The sequence below is a fragment of the Glandiceps talaboti genome, chromosome 1 (genome assembly GCF_964340395.1).
Source record: "Glandiceps talaboti chromosome 1, keGlaTala1.1, whole genome shotgun sequence".
In the NCBI taxonomy this organism is placed as follows: Eukaryota; Metazoa; Hemichordata; class Enteropneusta; family Spengelidae; genus Glandiceps; species Glandiceps talaboti.
Window position 1 is genome coordinate 29323762 of NC_135549.1, and position 19687 is coordinate 29343448.

General features: G+C 35.2%; 2 protein-coding genes across 2 annotated transcripts; both read right to left on the reverse strand.

Moving 5' to 3' along the window:
• Positions 1 to 1554: 1554 nt before the first annotated feature.
• LOC144435504 (recoverin family protein DDB_G0274781-like) lies at positions 1555 to 9386 on the reverse strand. Its single transcript, XM_078124098.1, has 8 exons — positions 9356 to 9386; positions 9158 to 9223; positions 8257 to 8399; positions 7371 to 7467; positions 6429 to 6562; positions 5448 to 5572; positions 1858 to 1956; positions 1555 to 1648 (listed from the first exon to the last, which is right to left on the reverse strand). Exons 1-8 carry the CDS (start codon positions 9384 to 9386, stop codon positions 1555 to 1557), a joined length of 789 nt encoding a protein of 262 aa, XP_077980224.1.
• Positions 9387 to 11004: 1618 nt separating this feature from the next.
• LOC144435513 (uncharacterized) lies at positions 11005 to 14988 on the reverse strand. The gene is made up of 3 exons (XM_078124107.1): positions 14925 to 14988; positions 12505 to 12675; positions 11005 to 11237 (listed from the first exon to the last, which is right to left on the reverse strand). The coding sequence occupies exons 2-3, from the start codon at positions 12659 to 12661 to the stop codon at positions 11005 to 11007; spliced, it is 390 nt and encodes a 129-aa protein (XP_077980233.1). The 5' UTR covers positions 12662 to 12675; positions 14925 to 14988.
• Positions 14989 to 19687: the final 4699 nt, after the last annotated feature.

A 19687-nucleotide genomic window follows, 5' to 3' on the forward strand; every position in this document is an offset into this window, starting at 1 on the left:
ATTTATTGTAGGTGTCATTTATTGCGTCAAAGAATGAAGAAAGTACATGTCCTATAAATGTTTAATAGTCTGAATTACAATTCAAACCATAAACCCAAAACATAGCATCATCTGTCACAATAAAATCTTAAATGTTTCTAACAACGCAGCATTTAATTGTTTGGTTCAACAAAAATTATTAGCTTTGTAACAGGGTACTAGATTAGTTCGACTACAGACAAATTGCACTTTGTTGGTCTTTTTGTTGTTCGACAGGGCTTAAGTTAGACAAATAGTTTGCTAAAATATACTAGTCACAAGGCTCAATTTGGTGAATAAAAACAGTTTATTTGATGTTTCTGTCTGTATAGAAGACTTTCCTCTGAATAATTGAGATGGAATACTGAGGTGTGCTGTATGCTGGTCAGTCAAATAACAGAATTATACTTAACATATAGCCTATAGCCTATAGTACAACTTACATTTAATTGCCTGACATGACAAATTTTCACTATCAAACATTGCTATATTTTCTTTGTACCATTAAGTCATACTTATCTCAGTAGATTGCTGTCAAATCATTTATACAATACATACTTTCATGAATATGTCAACGTTGCAAACAATTAACAGAAGAAGGTAATTTTAGGAGAGATATAGATCTAAAAAAAATGTTACATTTCAAAATTCATTGATCTGCATGATAATTCCAGGAACTGTTAGGGTCTCTTTGGGTGTGTGTGTGTGTGTGTGTGTGTGTGTGTGTGTGTGTGTGTGTGTGTGTGTGTGTGGTTGGGGGGGGGGGGGAATGTGGTAACTCAGGAGGCCATGTAACCACATACATATAGCGTTGTAAGAGCTCAAAATCTGCAACTCAAGATGTCCTTACATGTACATGTACAACAATACCACTCTTGAAATGTGTTTCTGAGCCATAATAATATATAAATTATATACAAATGTACATGTATGACCCATGAAACTGCAAATGTCTGTCCAAATTAATACCAAAAAAACCCCGCATAAACCATAGTCTTGCAGCATGAGTGATTAGATGACAATCTCATTAAACTAAGTGAATTTCACTGTTCACCTCATTGTATATATGCACACATTTTTAATATAAAATCTGTCTTCTTCAAGATAGAATAGTGTTTGTCAAAAGTATATATACCCACATATAATCTACCACAGTTTCTCAGTTATTTTATCAGGATTCCCCACCAAGCTGAAAGTAAATGTAATTGCGGTATGGCAATCCATGCAAGTTTCATGCACACATATATTAATGCATGTGCAGTGCGACAAGCATAACTCATGGTGTTGACCATGAAATCAAATCTTTGTTATCTTACTTGCAAACCAGTGTTCTCTCCAGGATAGATTGCAAGGATGTGGGCTTATTTGCATATTAACAATTTATGTATAAATAACATGGTAGTTTGCATAAATGATCAGTATATAGTATGCATGTCAATAACATTGCATACTCTGACATATATACATTGTATGGACATTGGGATCAGTCATTTCACTTCATACTTTCATGTGAAAGTATTGTTATCATATTGTAATTCACAAAGGATGGTAGACCACTTTTGGAGCATGGTAGAAACCTGCCAAGAATGGTGGCCTGGGTGACAAGGATGGTGTTAGCACCATGCTTTCTCTATAGTGGGGAGAACACAGCATGGTAGAAACCTGCCAAGCATGACAGCCTGGGTGACAAAGGATGGTGTTAGCCCCATGCTTTCTCTTTAGTGGGGAGAACACTACCTACATGTAGGTGGTAAAATTGCATTTCACATACTGAGAATTCATCATTTTCTGGCCTCCCACAACATCACTGTGCATTCATCCACACACACATATGCCTACCTATCATTGAGATCTACATCAGCCATTTTAAAGACGTTATCCACCATTTCATCTATTGCATCCTGGGACATAGCTTCCATCACTGGCCACATGCCTTCCCTGGATAAAGATAACACAGTACAAGATAGATTACTCACACATCAAGCTACATGATAACACATATCAGGCAAAATATCAAACTACATGCATGCAGGTGAGCATAGTGACTTTCATCATCAATTTTCTGATGTCATGACACATGTGTCACTTCAGACAATTATCCCAAATTCTCGGAAGTTGGTAAAGTTCGCTATCATGGTTCATTGAAGGTTGTAAAGTCTGTATATGAAGTGCTTCCTTAACCCCCCTCCTAAACCTAAACAGAGAATTTGGGATAATTGTCTGAAGTCACAAATGTGTTGCGACTTCAGACAAAAACTTACGATGCCATGATGGATATCAAGTGAAAGTTTTGGTGAGCTGTTAGTATTTCTTCGCGCAAAAGGAAGCTTAAATTTATGAAATTTTAACAATTCTCCCTGCGTGTATGGGTCTCTCACTGTGTTACATCAGTGACATGTGAATTCATGCAAATAATCAACTCTTTTCCTGCATACTAGTATCAACTTAATTCTTAATTATTTTGGGAAAAAAAAAACTTTAGTTAGTCTAATAGTTGGAAATAAAGACATGTAAGTTAATATTTTGAAAATAAGTGTTCACTTTTGTATGGATGGACAACAGGTATTTTAATAACTCATACTTGTCCCTTTGAATTTTCATAAGCTAAATAAAAAAGGTCCAAACAAAGACTGTAAATATTGCAATTTAATTACGGTCATGATGCTACATGTAGAAAATGTACAACTTTCTGCATACATGTATTAAAACTTTGCCAAACAAATATATCGCACAATGTTGCTACAATCACATTTCTTGTAAAATGTACAGATCTCACAATCCATAAATTGATACCTTCAGGCATATCATATCTAAGAGGATTACAAAACATGTAATGCATAATCTATCTTTTATTTATCAAATGTATTAATTGAACAATGTAAAGAACATCATTTGTAAATAAATCTTATCTAATCTTCTTCCAGACCAGAGACCAGGCAGAGAAGCCTCAGGCTGCCTAGACGATTCTACTATCTAATTACTGTTCCATATTGTACTGTAAAGACCAAATACCCTTGTCAACTTGAGCTGAGCAAATTACTGTTTCACTGTTCTGTAAAGACTAAATATCCCTTTGTCAACTTGAGCTGGGCAAATTACAGTTGTTTAAATGGCTTTATAGTCAAATTAGTGGGTTTTATATACCTTGACTTATACCTAGTAATCACATTTAATCCCAGTACTTCAAATAATGTAATCCATCGCGGTAATCTTCAAATACTGCAGCTGTGTTTTCATGCTGGAATAGATTAACTGGTTTGATATCTAAAACTGTTCACTCCCTCCCTTGTTTGTTTGTTTGTTTGTATTTCTTTGTTTGTTTTTGCTTGTTTTTTAATTTAATTTTGTGCTGGCAATTACTCTCAGACATACTAAATACATTATGTATATGTACAAATACACATACACCACATGAAATTCTATTTTGTGCTATTTCCATTCAGGTTTGGCACAACATAAGAGAATGCTCGTTATCGTATAATCATTGCGGAACTGTCAAGGCTTTCCTTCGTCATTCCACAGTTTATCCGGGAATTACCCAGGCCAGGAAATGTATAGCAGCTGAAGGTTTCTTGCGAGTACATGTACATGTAATTGTCTCAGACTGCTCAATCCCTTGTTATGTCATGACAAACTAACTGGTTATCAAGAAGTCTTCATGAGTAATCTTTTTAACGTTTAGTTCACAGACATGATATAATGAAAGGTTAATATCTTTGATGATGGTCACTTCTTTGACAATTACTACAACTATATGTATCTGATCATTTTCTTAAAATGAATTCCTCAGGTATGTTACTAAAGTTCAAACCTAATTCATGGAACATACATAGGGTATCATACCCTGTACATGGCATATGGAATTTATATGCAAGTTTTATCAGATTCCCTGTTACCAGAGTTCACTATCAAAATTATGGTACAAAGTAAGGGAAAACTACACATTCAAGTTTCACCAGTTTTCTCCTATGTTACTGGGTTTCCAATGAAAAGTATGCTTCAAATCTATGCAAGTTTTATCAGATTCCCCCATGTTACCAGGGTCCTTCATCAAAATTATGGTACAAGGTAGGCAAATCTACACATGGCAAGTTTTATCAGATTCCCCCATGTTACCAGGGTCCACTATCAAAATTATGGTACAAGCTAGGCAAATCTATCCAAGTTTTATCAGATTCCCCCATGTTACCAGAGTCCACCATCAAAATTATGGTACAAGCTAGGCAAATCTATCCAAGTTTTATCAGATTCCCCCATGTTACCAGGGTCCACCATCAAAATTATGGTACAAGCTAGGCAAATCTACACAAGTTTTATCAGATTCCCCCATGTTACCAGAGTCCACCATCAAAATTATGGTACAAGCTAGGCAAATCTATCCAAGTTTTATCAGATTCCCCCATGTTACCAGAGTCCACCATCAAAATTATGGTACAAGCTAGGCAAATCTATCCAAGTTTTATCAGATTCCCCCATGTTACCAGGGTCCACCATCAAAATTATGGTACAAGCTAGGCAAATCTACACAAGTTTTATCAGATTCCCCCATGTTACCAGAGTCCACCATCAAAATTATGGTACAAGCTAGGCAAATCTATCCAAGTTTTATCAGATTCCCCCATGTTACCTGGGTCCACCATCAAAATTATGGTACAAGCTAGGCAAATCTATCCAAGTTTTATCAGATTCCCCCATGTTACCCGGGTCCACCATCAAAATTATGGTACAAGCTAGGCAAATCTACACAAGTTTTATCAGATTCCCCCATGTTACCAGAGTCCACCATCAAAATTATGGTACAAGCTAGGCAAATCTATCCAAGTTTTATCAGATTCCCCCATGTTACCAGGGTCCACCATCAAAATTATGGTACAAGGTAGGCATATCTATCCAAGTTTTATCAGATTCCCCCATGTTACCTGGGTCCACCATCAAAATTATGGTACAAGCTAGGCAAATCTACACAAGTTTTATCAGATTCCCCCATGTTACCAGAGTCCACCATCAAAATTATGGTACAAGCTAGGCAAATCTATCCAAGTTTTATCAGATTCCCCCATGTTACCAGGGTCCACCATCAAAATTATGGTACAAGGTAGGCATATCTATCCAAGTTTTATCAGATTCCCCCATGTTACCAGGGTCCACCATCAAAATTATGGTACAAGGTAGGCATATCTATCCAAGTTTTATCAGATTCCCCCATGTTACCTGGGTCCACCATCAATATTATGGTACAAGGTAGGCAAATCTACACAAGTTTTATCAGATTTTCCTTCTTTTATAGTATAGTTGTACAAGGCTTCTTAAACCTTACAAAAACACTAGTGACAGATTAAAACTTGTACATGAACTTTACACATTGATACCTGCAAAACCAAGACCAAGACATGGAGCTTTATTGCTAAGTGCTTTGCATGTAAACTTACCTTCCCCCTGGATTGCCAGGAAATGGAATCTTGCCTGTACCTGCTACTGCCCCTGTCTCTGTTGGGATAGGTGCACTGAACAATGAGGATACAGGTTTACCTTGACTGTCATCAAAATTAGACATCTACAATGAGTAGAGAAAATGAAACAATTAGATCATGGCAATATACATCGCCCTCTAGTGGTAGAAGTAGTGTCCTCTGACTGGGGAACAAAATGAAGTCTTTTGAAAGATTTACTACAACTGGAGAAGAATTACTACATTATTTCATATAATTATGTAATACAGAAAATTCTTTAATGCTATTAAGAGAAATACTGGATATTTGTTTATCCCATGATGATAGACCATGGTAAAAATGTTTCTTCTGTTTAATGTATGGATGGTACATGTACATGTAAATAAAGCTACCATCCTTGCATGTTTCCATGGGAGTTTTTGCCATTGCCTTTCCAAATACACTGTATATCTAATTCACATGGTGTGATGTACATAGGGTTATACAAAAATACTTCAACAGTTGAACCGTACATTGGCAATTGATGGCCACTTTATGCAGAATACCATGTGGTGAATGAATGATACACATTATTTTGAAATTGTTCTAAGTGGTTTAAGTGTGAGTATATGGAGAAGTTACAACTTGAACTTTAAGTTTATGGCGATTACCCACCATCACGTGGAAATGATATGTTAATTATGTAAATATTATGCAAATTAGCAACATCGCTTCATATTTATCATGGGAGAGTACTCCATCATCAAAAGCCATTACTGAATATAATTATTATTATCTTTCACCTCTTCTAACATTTGTTGACTTGATGATGTTATTTTGAGTATGGTGGAAGCTAGTTACAGCTTTCACAACATTTCGAGTTAGGTTTTATTGAGCTCGTAATGGTTTCAATTTTATGATAATTTGTGACAATTATTCAGATCTCTCATTTCTACTCTACCAACTATTAAGTCTACTTACCATCTCTTCTTCACAAGCCTTCACCACATCTCGTACTAGCTCTATGGTAATATAGAAGTATGATTTAAACATTTTACGTAGATTGTCCCGACTAATAGCACCAACACCATCTAAATCATAGCCATTAAACGCATCTGAAAATGTCAACAAAAAAAACATCATACAATTGTTTTCATTAAGGGTGGCAATTAGATCAAATTTACCTGGGTTTGCAAGTCATTTTATTAGGGTTCCCTAAACAAAGTTATGGTACATTGTACAATGTATGGGGAACTATATATACTCCAGACTTACCTGATTTTCCCCTTTCTGTTACAGGGGTTCAGAAACCTTAGAAAACAAACTACTTCTTGGCATATGCATATGCAACACAAAATTACATGAATGCATTCAAGTTTAAGTTACTGTCAATGACAACAAAACTGACAATGCAAAAGTTGAAAGTCACTTATGTTAGGAAGCCTTGATAAATGCACATGTACATGTATGCTAATTTATTAATTACTAAAGATTTTCTATGCATCTTTACTTTTTTGGTTGTTACAAGCCTGAGGACATGAATGGACACAGGAAATTTCAATGGCTTCCTTTTCAGCAGAGGTTTCATAATGATACTGGTTATCAGAAAGACAAAAGATTGCAGACTTTAGCCACCGGGGGCACTGTTCAGAAGCAGACTTTAGATTCAATGTGTGGGATAGAATCTTTCAATACTGTAGCATACTTTTTAACCCTTCTTTCCCAAGATGTAATGGAATTTAACAATATTCTCAGTTCAAATAATTTACAAAGTTATTGTCGGACACTTTGTATATTGCTCTTGTCATACTATGTGATCAGCATCTACATTCTGACAAATAATTTAACCCTTGTTTATGCCACTGTAGAGAAAAACAAAAGTTTCACACAAATACAAGTTGAGGGCACTATACATGTACTTACATTCTACCTTTTCTCTATGGTTGCCTTTGACTAACACAGATAGTCCTTTCACCATCTCATCAAAGTCAATATGTGCATCTTCATTCTTGTCATAAAACTGAAATATGGACACATTGACATTTAGGCAAAATTACAGACTGCACACTTAGCATAAGGGTGTGTGTGTGTGTGTGTGTGAAGGTTTATCACAGAACAGTTTGTCACATGATGGATGTGTGACGCTAACAAATTCACTGAATATTTAACTTTGCTATGGGGAATTCTGGTATTAAAGGTAACACACAGTTGAAAATTAAATTGCACGTCTACCTTAGTATGTAGTATGAATCAACAAATTGAACAATTGTCGGATGTGTGATGCTCACAAATTTGCTAAGGGTTTCACTTTGTTATGGTAGCTCTTTAATACTGCTAGCTGCAACTGAAACATTTTTGAAACTATTTTGTTCAACCTACTTGTAATATCGGACACCCTGAACACCACTGAACCACCTGTGGGTACCATAAATGCATTTGTGTAGTTACTCACATAATATGATATCTAAATCCAACCGAAATGATAGTTTGGCCTGTATCTTAAAATCACTGCCCACAACGAGAGTATGATTTCAACCTGTTCCTTGACAACTTATGGACAAAATCATCCTTTAATCAAAATTTTCAACTTGTAATTATTGAGATATTCCAACAATTTTCAGTGAATGTAGTAGTAGTCTTGGTTGTCTGACCAAAAAATAATACTCCAGTTACAACTTGTACATTTTTAAAGGTAATGATTTGTTGGAATTGAATACATGTACATCTATCTAAAACAATACATGTATGTAGTATGCAGAAACAATTACTTTAACATGTTAATAACATAAATAACATACTGGTTGTTTACCTTAAATAATCTATCTAACACTAGATTCTTCTCTTGGCCAAGTGGTCCCAGACACATGTCATACACTTCTCGACTAATGCCTCTTTTTGAAGTACAAAGTGATTTGTATTGTTCATGTAAAGCTTCTATTTCAAATTGGTCAACTGTGAAATGAAATTACATACAATTAGATGAATCTGAATCATTGAAAATGTAGATGGACTATCAAACCCACTTTACTGGCTTCAAATGTTGCCCTTCTCACTCACTGACATCACATGCATGTTTCATCATTGTGGATGCTGGGTTGAAAATGACTCGTGAAGGATGACTTTTGGTGAGCTGAGACTGAAACTAACTAATACTATCATTGTGGCATGTTGACAAGGGAACGCCATCCAGGAAATAGAGACATTTTCATAAACTATGGGTTCTGGAGAGTCATTTCAAGATTTTACATCACCTACAATTACTTGATATTTCACAGAAACATCAAGTTGATCTTGTGCCATTAAAGGGTATCTTTGTTGTGTGCTATTGCATGATGGGAGTCAGCAGAAATAATATATTCATAGTTGCACAATGAATATTCATGAGAGGGAAAAAGCACTCAGGAGTCACGAATATTCATTACACAGTAGTGTATAGGAAGACTCATGGAATGCTTTATTTGCACAGTCACATTTTGTGTATATTTTTAAGGACTTTCAATGTCTACACTATCTTGATTACAGTGTGATTGTATCTACATCACAAAGGTACTGTGATTACTAGTTTGTGTATGCTACCACATACCACATACAATATTTTTAGTTTGTGTCTTAGGTTGTTGAAACTAAGAGGCACTGTAGCCATAACAACAATATCTGCATTATTAGCTTAACAAACACACACTTGTCAAAAAAAGTGATACTTTTCTTACAATATGTTTGTGATTTTAGTTTGGCAATTTGGTCCCATGTTAGGCCTCTCACGGTTTCTTCTTTACCTGCAAACAGAAAATACAAAATAGCACTAAGAACGTTGAAATATTTTATTTCAATTTTTTTAATGTGTAACAGATGAGATGGCCAAAATTAAAAGAATGTCATTACATAGCTTGAAAGTGTGCCAATTTTACAAAGAAATCTTGGAGGGCTTCCAGACACCATTTTTACAATTATGTGACAACTGCGTTAAAGACCTGTGCTAATCAATCCAAATAATATTAACCTAGGTAGACTGGTTTGAATAAAGGAATCCCTGGATTGGCTAACAGAGGATCTAGTATCCTTATCTTAACTAATATTAATTAATACTAGCCTGGGTAGACTGGTTTGAATAAAGGATTCCTTGGATTGGCTAACAGAGGAATTGGTATCCTTATCTTAACTAATATTAATTAATACTAACCTGGGTAGACTGGTTTGAATAAAGGATTCCTTGGATTGGCTTACAGAGGAATTGGTATCCTTATCTTAACTAATGTTAATCAATACTAACCTGGGTAGACTGGTTTGAATAAAGGATTCCTTGGATTGGTTAATGGAGGAACTGGTATCCTTATCTTGACTAATGTTAATCAATACTAACCTGGGTAGACTGGTTTGAATAAAGGATTCCTTGGATTGGCTAATGGAGGAACTGGTATCCTTATCTTGACTAATAAATGATTTCTATTATGGCAGTCTCTTGCTTCACATCTCTCACACAGGTCAAAGTCAACACAATTTGCACACTGTGAACCAAATGAAAGTTATAAATCATACAATATGTGATATGCAAAAGGAATGACTATGTCTCATGTAACTGTAACAGTCTACAGTCTATCCAGGAATCACCCAGGACCGGCAACACATATCACCTGCAGGTTACATGTGAGTAATCATCACCAACTTTTCAAGGCATTACTCCAAGGTCTTCCTTGTCTTGTTGCTAGACATTCAGGCTTTCTTCTGATACGATAAATGAACTCTGCTTACGAACAAAGTTCATATTGAGGGCGGAACACCCAAACCTTGAGTTTTCATCCCTCAAAAGCGACCTTTGGCGGGTTGTTTTATTGTATTGGAAGAACACCCAAGGTCTAGCAGCTAAACTAAGGTCTACTCAACTTTGTTCTGCATTTGAGAGTACATGGCTCTGCTATAATAAGTACACTTTATCTCAGACCACTTCTTTTAGTGGTCTGAAACTGTATCAACAAAACAATTTGGGCATGGATTTTTTCGTATACAATCTACTTTGCTCTCTCATTACATTTTCTCCAAAACACACCATTACAGCTAAGTTAATGACTACTTTCTATACCTTGTATCTGACTCCACATATAGGACTTGTACTGCAATTGTTACAAGTAATACCACGGTGTACATAACCTTCTGCAAATGAAAACAAAAGAAACAAGCAAAACAATCTATAAGCCATGCAAACAAATAAAAACATAAACAAACAAACAGACAACCATTACAAAATTAAAAGGAGTTAATACAGATATGCTAATGATTGCAAAATTATTATGTAAATAAGTTGCTTATTTTAGTGTCAACAGCAAAGGTGTGTTTGAGCTGAAAGGGGACCAGGTGGTTTGGATTTGAACTTAAGAAGTAGATATAAATGAAAATACTACATGTACATGCATATTGGCACAACTTCATTGTCCTTGTTGAGTTTCATTGTCTATTTCCCAGCATCCTTCATCGATTGCTTTTCTTTTATCGTCTATTTTCCAGTACCCTTCGTCTATTGCTAAACAGTTTCCCTATTATAAATCACAAAAATCAAGAACTGTCACAAACCTTTCTTTGCCTGAGATTCAGCAATATTAAACAACAGATTCAATAAACCTTGGTTGTCATCTGTTCTTTGGTTCCCCATGGTGATGGTCTCATCAAAGTTGTCTTCCATCTGTATGTGTGGTCTGGATGGTGTTGCTGATAAAGTATGCTGAAGTTCCAAATCAGACGTCATTTGCAGGAAACTGTCATTCAATGTATTGGCTCTTCTCTCTGTTTCAACCATGGCTATTGAGAAGGCAAAAGTCAGATCCCACATGACAGCATGTCTTGGCCATTGTTTCTCTAACATTTCAATACATGTACGAATCAAAATGTTTTTTAAAAAATATCTATTGTTTTCGCTATCTTTCTTAAATCTATCTCGTGTAGGTTTATGTATATTATTTTCCAATATTTTTCTTCATGTGGCCAAAAAACAAACATGTGACAAACAAATTTTGTTATAACTCATACATGTATTGACCATAAACCCTCTACTGTTGGTGGAGGGTCTTTGATCAATGGAGGGTCTATTGTCTGATAGCAGCATTTATATCTTGTAAGAAGGTCCTACATCACTCATACTTTCCTTGCCTGAATTAAGAAATACATTTGGGAAATAATATATAATTACAATTTTAACAAATTTCATATCAATGACCAAATCACTCAACTAATGAACTTCAAACTCTAAGTTTGTGTTTATCTTTGGTTTTCTTTATTAAATATGTTGGTTGAATGGTTCAACTATAACGACACGAAGGGTGTATTTTTCGCTGCATCAATGCAATGTACTCTGGCATGAGAGAATGGAAGGGGGCACTGTACAATATCTTACCCACAACTCTCTCTGATTGGTACAAATGTATGCTTGGAGGTTCCTAATTTTATAACTTTTTCAATAATCCATACTTTTCAACATTTTAATTAAGTAATTAAGTTTAATTAATATGTAGCAAAAGAACGCTGAGGAATCAAAAATAAAGTTCTAAATTTTGTATAAAAATGAACTAACAACTAAATTAAGCATGTGCTGTGAATAAAACACTTTTCACTGTCAAAGTGTTAATAACTTGGGTAGTCAGTATGTATGATGAGTTTTAGTATGTAAATTTCTTTTGTCATACCTATTCAAATAAATCTATATCTTTGGCAAAGTCATAACAGGTGCATATATTTTCCATAGTTTTGTTGCAAATATTCTGCATGTCTTTCAAGAAAATCTGCTGACAAATTCCTAAAATTGCTGCTCCTTCTACAATAAATCACTGATACCAGAACCGATGAAAATGGGTATTCAGAAACTCATCAGTGGCAATTCTATGCTTGCCAAATGGAGAAAATGTTTTTACAAATACCCTATACACTGGTGAGATTTGTCTGACTTCAAGGAGATGATGTCCAACACTACAAATCAAAAAGAGTTGTGGGTAAAATGTTGTACAGTGGGGGGGGGGGGGGGGGGAATCCTCAGTGTCTTACAAAAAGTTACATGTGATGTACTCATAATTACCTTGAATACTGTCTGTCAATCTGTGAGCTGCTTGTAGGGTGGCCTTCCTACGTTTTCTCTCAATCCAATACCATTGTACTTGAGATGCTGATGCCAAGACCACCACACCTACTGCAGCCCCAACACAAAACGTTGTCCATGCTCCTATTCTGTCCATGATTGGTCCAGTAGCTACGTCATATGAAGATCGCACACAATAAAGGCAATGTTATAACTTATATTATATAAAAGTACATCTATTAGTAGACAGGTATATGTACATGTGTGTTAACATGATGGAATCAAACTCTTTACAAGTACATCACCATGATATATGCATCTTTTTTTGATTACTTTACGACAAAGAAATGACTGAAAATGGGTGAGAAAAATGGAGGAAAGATAGAACCATTGGAGCCACCAATTAACAATGTCACGATTGTTGTTTTGGAAAAGACAGATTGTCTTTATGATATTTATGACATTGATTACCTAATGACATTTGGTTCTTCCTTCTATTGTGATCTATATTGAAACTTTACAATGCTTTCAATGAATACTACTACTAGCCAAGGTTTTACGCTGACAGAGATACTCCTACTTAAAGTTAGGAAATCATTTTGAAAACTGAACACTGATACGTATACAAATGTATATTAGTGAATGCTAATAATACTTCAAACGTCACTGACATGCATTGTCTATATAGTCCTGCTTACAGGCACAGTAACTTGAGTACGGGGCAAGATCAATACATCAATGTAGGATAGAAAAACTAAATTATTTTACGGGGGCATACAAGATCTCATCCTACAAGTACTTTTATAATTATTATTATATATGGATCTGTTTGTACCCTTTAGTATGACTGTATGAATATTTCTTTTCAAAAATGTCAAATTCAGAAATAGAAGCATTTTTGCTATATAGTAAATGCATGGCAATAAATAAAGTAAAGTGCCAATAAAAGAGCTGCTTTTTCCTCACTGATACTGGCTTGGTATCCATAGCACTACATACTACTACATGTATATACTGGCTTTGTATTCATAGCACTACATACTACTACACACTGCCATACTGGCTTTGTATTCATAGCACTACATACAAATGTACTAGTACATACTGACTTTGTATTCATAGCACTACATACTACTACATACTAACTTTGTATTCATAGCACTACATACTAACTGGCTTTGTATTCATAGCACTACATACTAGTACATACTGGCTTTGTATTCATAGCACTACATACTACTACATACTGGTTTTATATTCATAGCACTACATACTACGTACTGGCTTTGTATTCATAGCACTACATACTACTACATACTGACTTTGTATTCATAGCACTACATACTACTACATACTGGCTTTGTATTCATAGCACTACATACTACTACATACTGTCTTTGTATTCATAGCACTACATACTGCTACGGCCATGGCTTTGTATTCATAGCACTACATACTGCTACATACTGGTTTTATATTCATAGCACTACATACTACATACTGGCGTTGTATTCATAGCACTACATACTACTACATACTGGCTTTGTATTCATAGCACTACATACTACTACATACTGACTTTGTATTCATAGCACTACATACTACTACATACTGGCTTTGTATTCATAGCACTACATACTACTACATACTGGCTTTGTATTCATAGCACTACATACTACTACATACTGGCTTTGTATTCATAGTACTACATACTACTACATACTGGCTTTGTATTCATAGCACTACATATACTACTACATACTGGCTTTGTATTCATAGCACACTACATACTACTACATACTGGCTTTGTGTTCATAGCACTACATACTGTCTTTGTATTCATAGCACTACATACTACTACATACTGTCTTTGTATTCATAGCACTACATACATTTACTACTACTACATACAGGCTTTGTTAGTAGTACTGTGCATACTGATTTGAAATGTATTGTGCTGTCTGACACATTCTAAATTTTGGCCAATTTAGTTGTACATGTAGAATGCATAAATAAAAGAATTCATTTTTTTTAATGATACATTAAACTATTGATCTCACCCCTGGGGGGGGGGGGATTGATCTCACCCCTGGGGGGGGGGTGTATGTGTGCTCATGGACGGTCTATGCCAGACTTAATTGTTTGTTGGTCTGACCTTGGAGGAATTATACTGTCAGTATAATTTTTGTGACTTTTTCAGTTTTAGTGTTTAACCCGCACCTAACTTAAAAGTCACCAAAACAGACGAAAAAACACACAAAACCGCCACAAGACGCTACAATTATTGCAGCTAGGCTGTTTTAGCTCAGTGAAGTCACCTGTGTACAGATTACGAGTGACAACAAGTGCGGCTACCTTTTTCATCAAATTTGTCCTTGTTACCTAATGTTAATCGCAAAAAAATACGAAGGGATTCTTACCAAAACCTGAGTGGGTGTCTCAACGATCGTCTGAACATTACCTCCACATGTCACTGTTGACAACGAAAAGATGTTTCAAAATGGCGCCTAAGTTTACTCTCCAGAGGGCGCCGTGCCTAAAAGTTTGCTGACTTCCGGGAACTCATCATCGATTATGGTTCGTAGGCGACATTCTCAGACATTCCGTGTAATACTGTCCGAGTTTGATTCCATATACATCATGAATTTATAACATTTGTCATTGATTCTTCACTGCCTGCAGGGAAGTGTCATTCAACATATATGTTCCATGGAAAAGAGGGGTACTTAGTATTATACTAGTAAGTAGTATTACCGTTGGGGTTTTATGGTGATAGCAGTATTCAAGTTAATTTAAGTATAGACAGTAAAGGGAACAGTTCGTACAGAAACTAAAAGTTCATTTGTACATTTAATATTACTGAACTTAGTTTTCTGATATAATTCATTATCAAAGCAGTTACAGTGTTACCATCAATGTAGTTTTTTTTCTGATGTCAGTGTTCCCGGCCGTCACTGAAATGGGGTCGTAAAGTTTATTTTCGTGATCCACGGTGAGAGGAAAAGTGGGATAAAAGCTTCCTTCGATTTTACAGTTAGTTTTGTCCTTTTATCAACACCATTTCTTTACAAACTTGGCCAAATTTCCATCCCCCCTCTAGAGAGAGGCATTAGGCCTGTATATACACTTCTAGTATATATTTCATGTAATCCGTTACCTGAAAATGGTTCGTCATCAATTTAATGTTGATTTGCGCAATTAAAGATAGAAACAAAAGGTTTATGACAATAATACTTTTGTGATGTAATAATAATAATAATGATGATGGTGGTGGTGGTGGTGGTGATGATGATGATGATGATGATGATGATGATGATGATGATGATGATGATGATAATAATAATAATAATAATGATAATACATACTTTATTGATCCCACAAGGGGAAATTGGGAAACTGTCAGCAGTACAACAAAATACATAACAGATACACAACAAGATACACATTTTAAAACTTAAACCCACATGATCGCTGCGCTGTAGCTCAACACTGGTCATTAAAATGTATTATTGCCTGTGGTAAAAAAGGATTCCTGAAGCGCTCAGTTACAATCTTTGGTAAATTCAATCGTTTGCTAAAAGTGCTCTTACATTCACAAAAAGTGGAATACAAAGGATGACGATCATTCTCTAGAATTGTTAACAGTTTTTTCAAAACTCTCTTATTGTATATCTCCTCGAATTTCTCTTGTCTTTTGCCTATAACAGAACCCGCTCTCTTAACAATCTTATCTATGCCACCTTTCAGTTGTTTGTTCAAATTTCCTCCCCAACACACAACACCAAAAAACAAGACACTGCCCACAACAGATGTGTAGAAATTACTCAGGAAGTCACGACTGATGTCAAAGGATCGCAATTTACGAAGGCAGTACATACGGGAGTTATTTTTTGAACAGATTTTCAGTGTTTTCTCTCCAATTTAGCTTTCCATCAATCCCCATACCAAGATACTTATATGAATGAACCATCTCAACTTCTTTATCGTTTGATGTAAATAGGTGTACGTAATTGCGGTTGACTTTTTCCGAAAATTTATTACCAACTCCTTACACTTGCTAACATTCAAATACAGAAATTTTCTGTCACACCATTGGACAAAATTATCGACTTCCTCTCTATACATGGTATCATCATCATTTTGAATAAACCAATTCAAGTCAAAGCTGAATCATCTGCAAGTTTCTGAAGAGAACAGGTGTCATCGGTATGGCGGCAATCCGATGTATACAATGAAAATAAAAATGGGGAAAGCACAGTGCCTTGAGAATCTGTGTGTAAATTACCTGAGGCTAGATTCTGTAAACGGACAAACTGTGAGCGGCCTGTCAAGTAATTGATAATCCATAAAATGGTGGATGGATGAACGGACATTTTCGTTAATTTCACTGCTAAGAGATGGGGCTGGATTGTGTTAAATGCGCTACTAAAGTCAAAGAACATTATTCGAACCACACTTAACAGGGCCGTAGCCTGACCAAATTACGGGGGAGGGGGGGGGGCAGAACTTTGTATTTCTATTTTAGCATATACGCAATTAAATATCATGTGTAAGGCCAGAAAAAATATAAAAAGCTTGTCAACGGGCAACCTAACCCATCACATTTTTGGGTAGGTAGGTCGATTTCATTTTTTCACAATGCTTGACAAGGATAAAACAAACCATATATAATGATGGCAAAATATTTCAGGTTGTGTTTAGATAGAACTTATTCAGTCATCTTGATACTATCTCTATGCAATTTGCATGCATAGCTACAGTTAGGAAATGTAAAAAATTTACGGTTAAACAAATGTTGACGCTCCTCTCACCCTCTCTTCTCAAAAAATGTTAAGCCCAGCTGAATGAAATTCAGGCATTATTTTAGCTACCTCTTCTGTGACCTACACTACAGTGGAGATATACAATTATATGGTACAATGATGCATAAAAATATCAGTGATAGCCAACTACAATAATACTCCGAACGAGATTACTTTACAGAGGATGTGGATTTCACATGCATAAGGAGTTGTCTCTAATTAGTTCTAACCTATACAGGGAGGTACTTAGCCAGACACTTTCCATCTTGTTTTGGGAGAAAGACAACTATCACCTTGATTGCTACTGATTGAAAGGAGACAACTTCATAGGTGAAAAAAAATGAAAATAAGGCCATTTAGAGGCATAAAATATCAAACCATAGACATAATTTAAAGTCTTACAATGCTTGAATATGGTAATAAAATACCATAATTGAAACAATTATGCTATGATTTACTTATTATCTGGAAGTGTATTTTGTTGTGGCAAAGCTGAAAGATATTTTGAGGATGTGCACTTCTCCTGAAGTTTAATTTGGTTCCGTATAAAGAGCAAAACGGTTCAAGACTTTCAGACTTTTGATGACCCAATGACTGCTCAGCCAACTCCAATGGTCGTAAACTTTTGCTCAATTCTTTTGTAGTGAATATTGGATATGCAACAGCTTAATTTAATCTAAATTCACGCTTGTATGCATCATATGAGCTGAGTAAACCACTGTATAAGATAGTATATAAATTGGAATAGACTCAAATGTATATTGTTACATGTACTATATTCAGTAAATATAAAGAAATATCCTTAAATTTTGAAACAAATGCGAAGACCGCATGAGGATATATTCCCCATCACCAGAAAAAAATATATGGGAAGGTTGAACAGATTTTTCATTTTTTATGGCCTAATGTCGTATCGTTCAAAGTAGTTGCCGAAAAAATGTCACATTCAAAGTAAAAAAAAATAAATAAAAATAAAATTGATGGTGCTTTCTTAAATAAGTAACACAACAAAATAATCATTTTCTTTACCCAACTCCCAAAACATTTATGGCCCTCCTTTATGTCGGAACCCAAGGTGAACTCAGTGGATTCTCCTTGTCATTATCATTATAATGGAAATTGAAGTTTGGATTTTGCTGTTGAAGGTACAGCTCTGTTTACAAAGTCAGGGCCATTCTTTCCATAGCAAATTGTCGCTTCAAAATGAATTGCGGAATAATGCTAGTGTCAGTGCATGAGATAATTATATCAAACATTTTAACCAATTGAAAGACAACGTTAACACAATTATTGAAAGCGGATCGTCAAAGGGTGGATCTTAAACTGCTTGTTCAACACCACTGCTTGTCATCCATGGCAGCACATGGTCTTCGAGGATGTGAAGTTTTGGGGTGACACTTTGACCAGGAAATTTAGCTCGGTAGTAAGAAAGAAAAGATTTGACATTGTTATCTGAAAATTAAAAAAAAAAACATATGTCGATATAAAATCTGAGGTAAATGCCATCATACTGTACATATATTTTAATTCCTGTATTTTATTTATCAAAGAACTGAACATTAAAATTGCTATACTTTTTTCCCTTACCAAATAAGTTTTGTGTTGAGTTTTAATTACTGCTTTGATATTGTGGTATACTAAGCTTTCAATTGAATTCATATGTAGTTACCAGATACAAATGTCATAAACTTGATAGCTAACGATAAAAAAAATGAAAGTTGGTAATATAAACATACTTTACGAAAAATACTGTGTATGACATAGATATACCAAATTTTGTACATGTCATTTTTCAAATATGTTTAAAAACTCACAACCAGAGCATATCAACATACCAAACATGTTCAGATCTTCTTTGGATAAGGGACTTGATAGACTGTACAGCTGGTGACACATGCTGAACTTCACCAGTAGTGGTTCAAGCAAGTCCCTTACCACCTCCGCCTCAGCAAGTAGACTAGGGTATCTACTTTCAACTTCGTCAACAATACTTTTACAAATTTTATGAATGTTCTTTGGCTGAAATAAAAAAGAAAGTATTGGTTTGGAATGGTGAGACACAGTATGTATTTATATATAATGTTGAAGGCTAATATGCACAACTACTCAATACATGTGTAGTTTGGTGATAAATGTTATGAGGCCAAAAAAAAAAAAAAATCTGGTTCTGGTCAGGGTAAACTTTCTAAAGTGGTGCGACGATGCGAATTTTTTTTTTTTCTATTTTTTTTTTTTTTTTTTTTGCAAATTAGTAAATACACATTTTTTGACACTTTGCATACTCTGTTCTATCATATTTATCTCTTGAAAAACTTCCTTTTCCTTCGAAGCAGTTTAGGCTTTGTATTTAAGCAGTCTTGGCATGTAGGGTAGATTTCAGC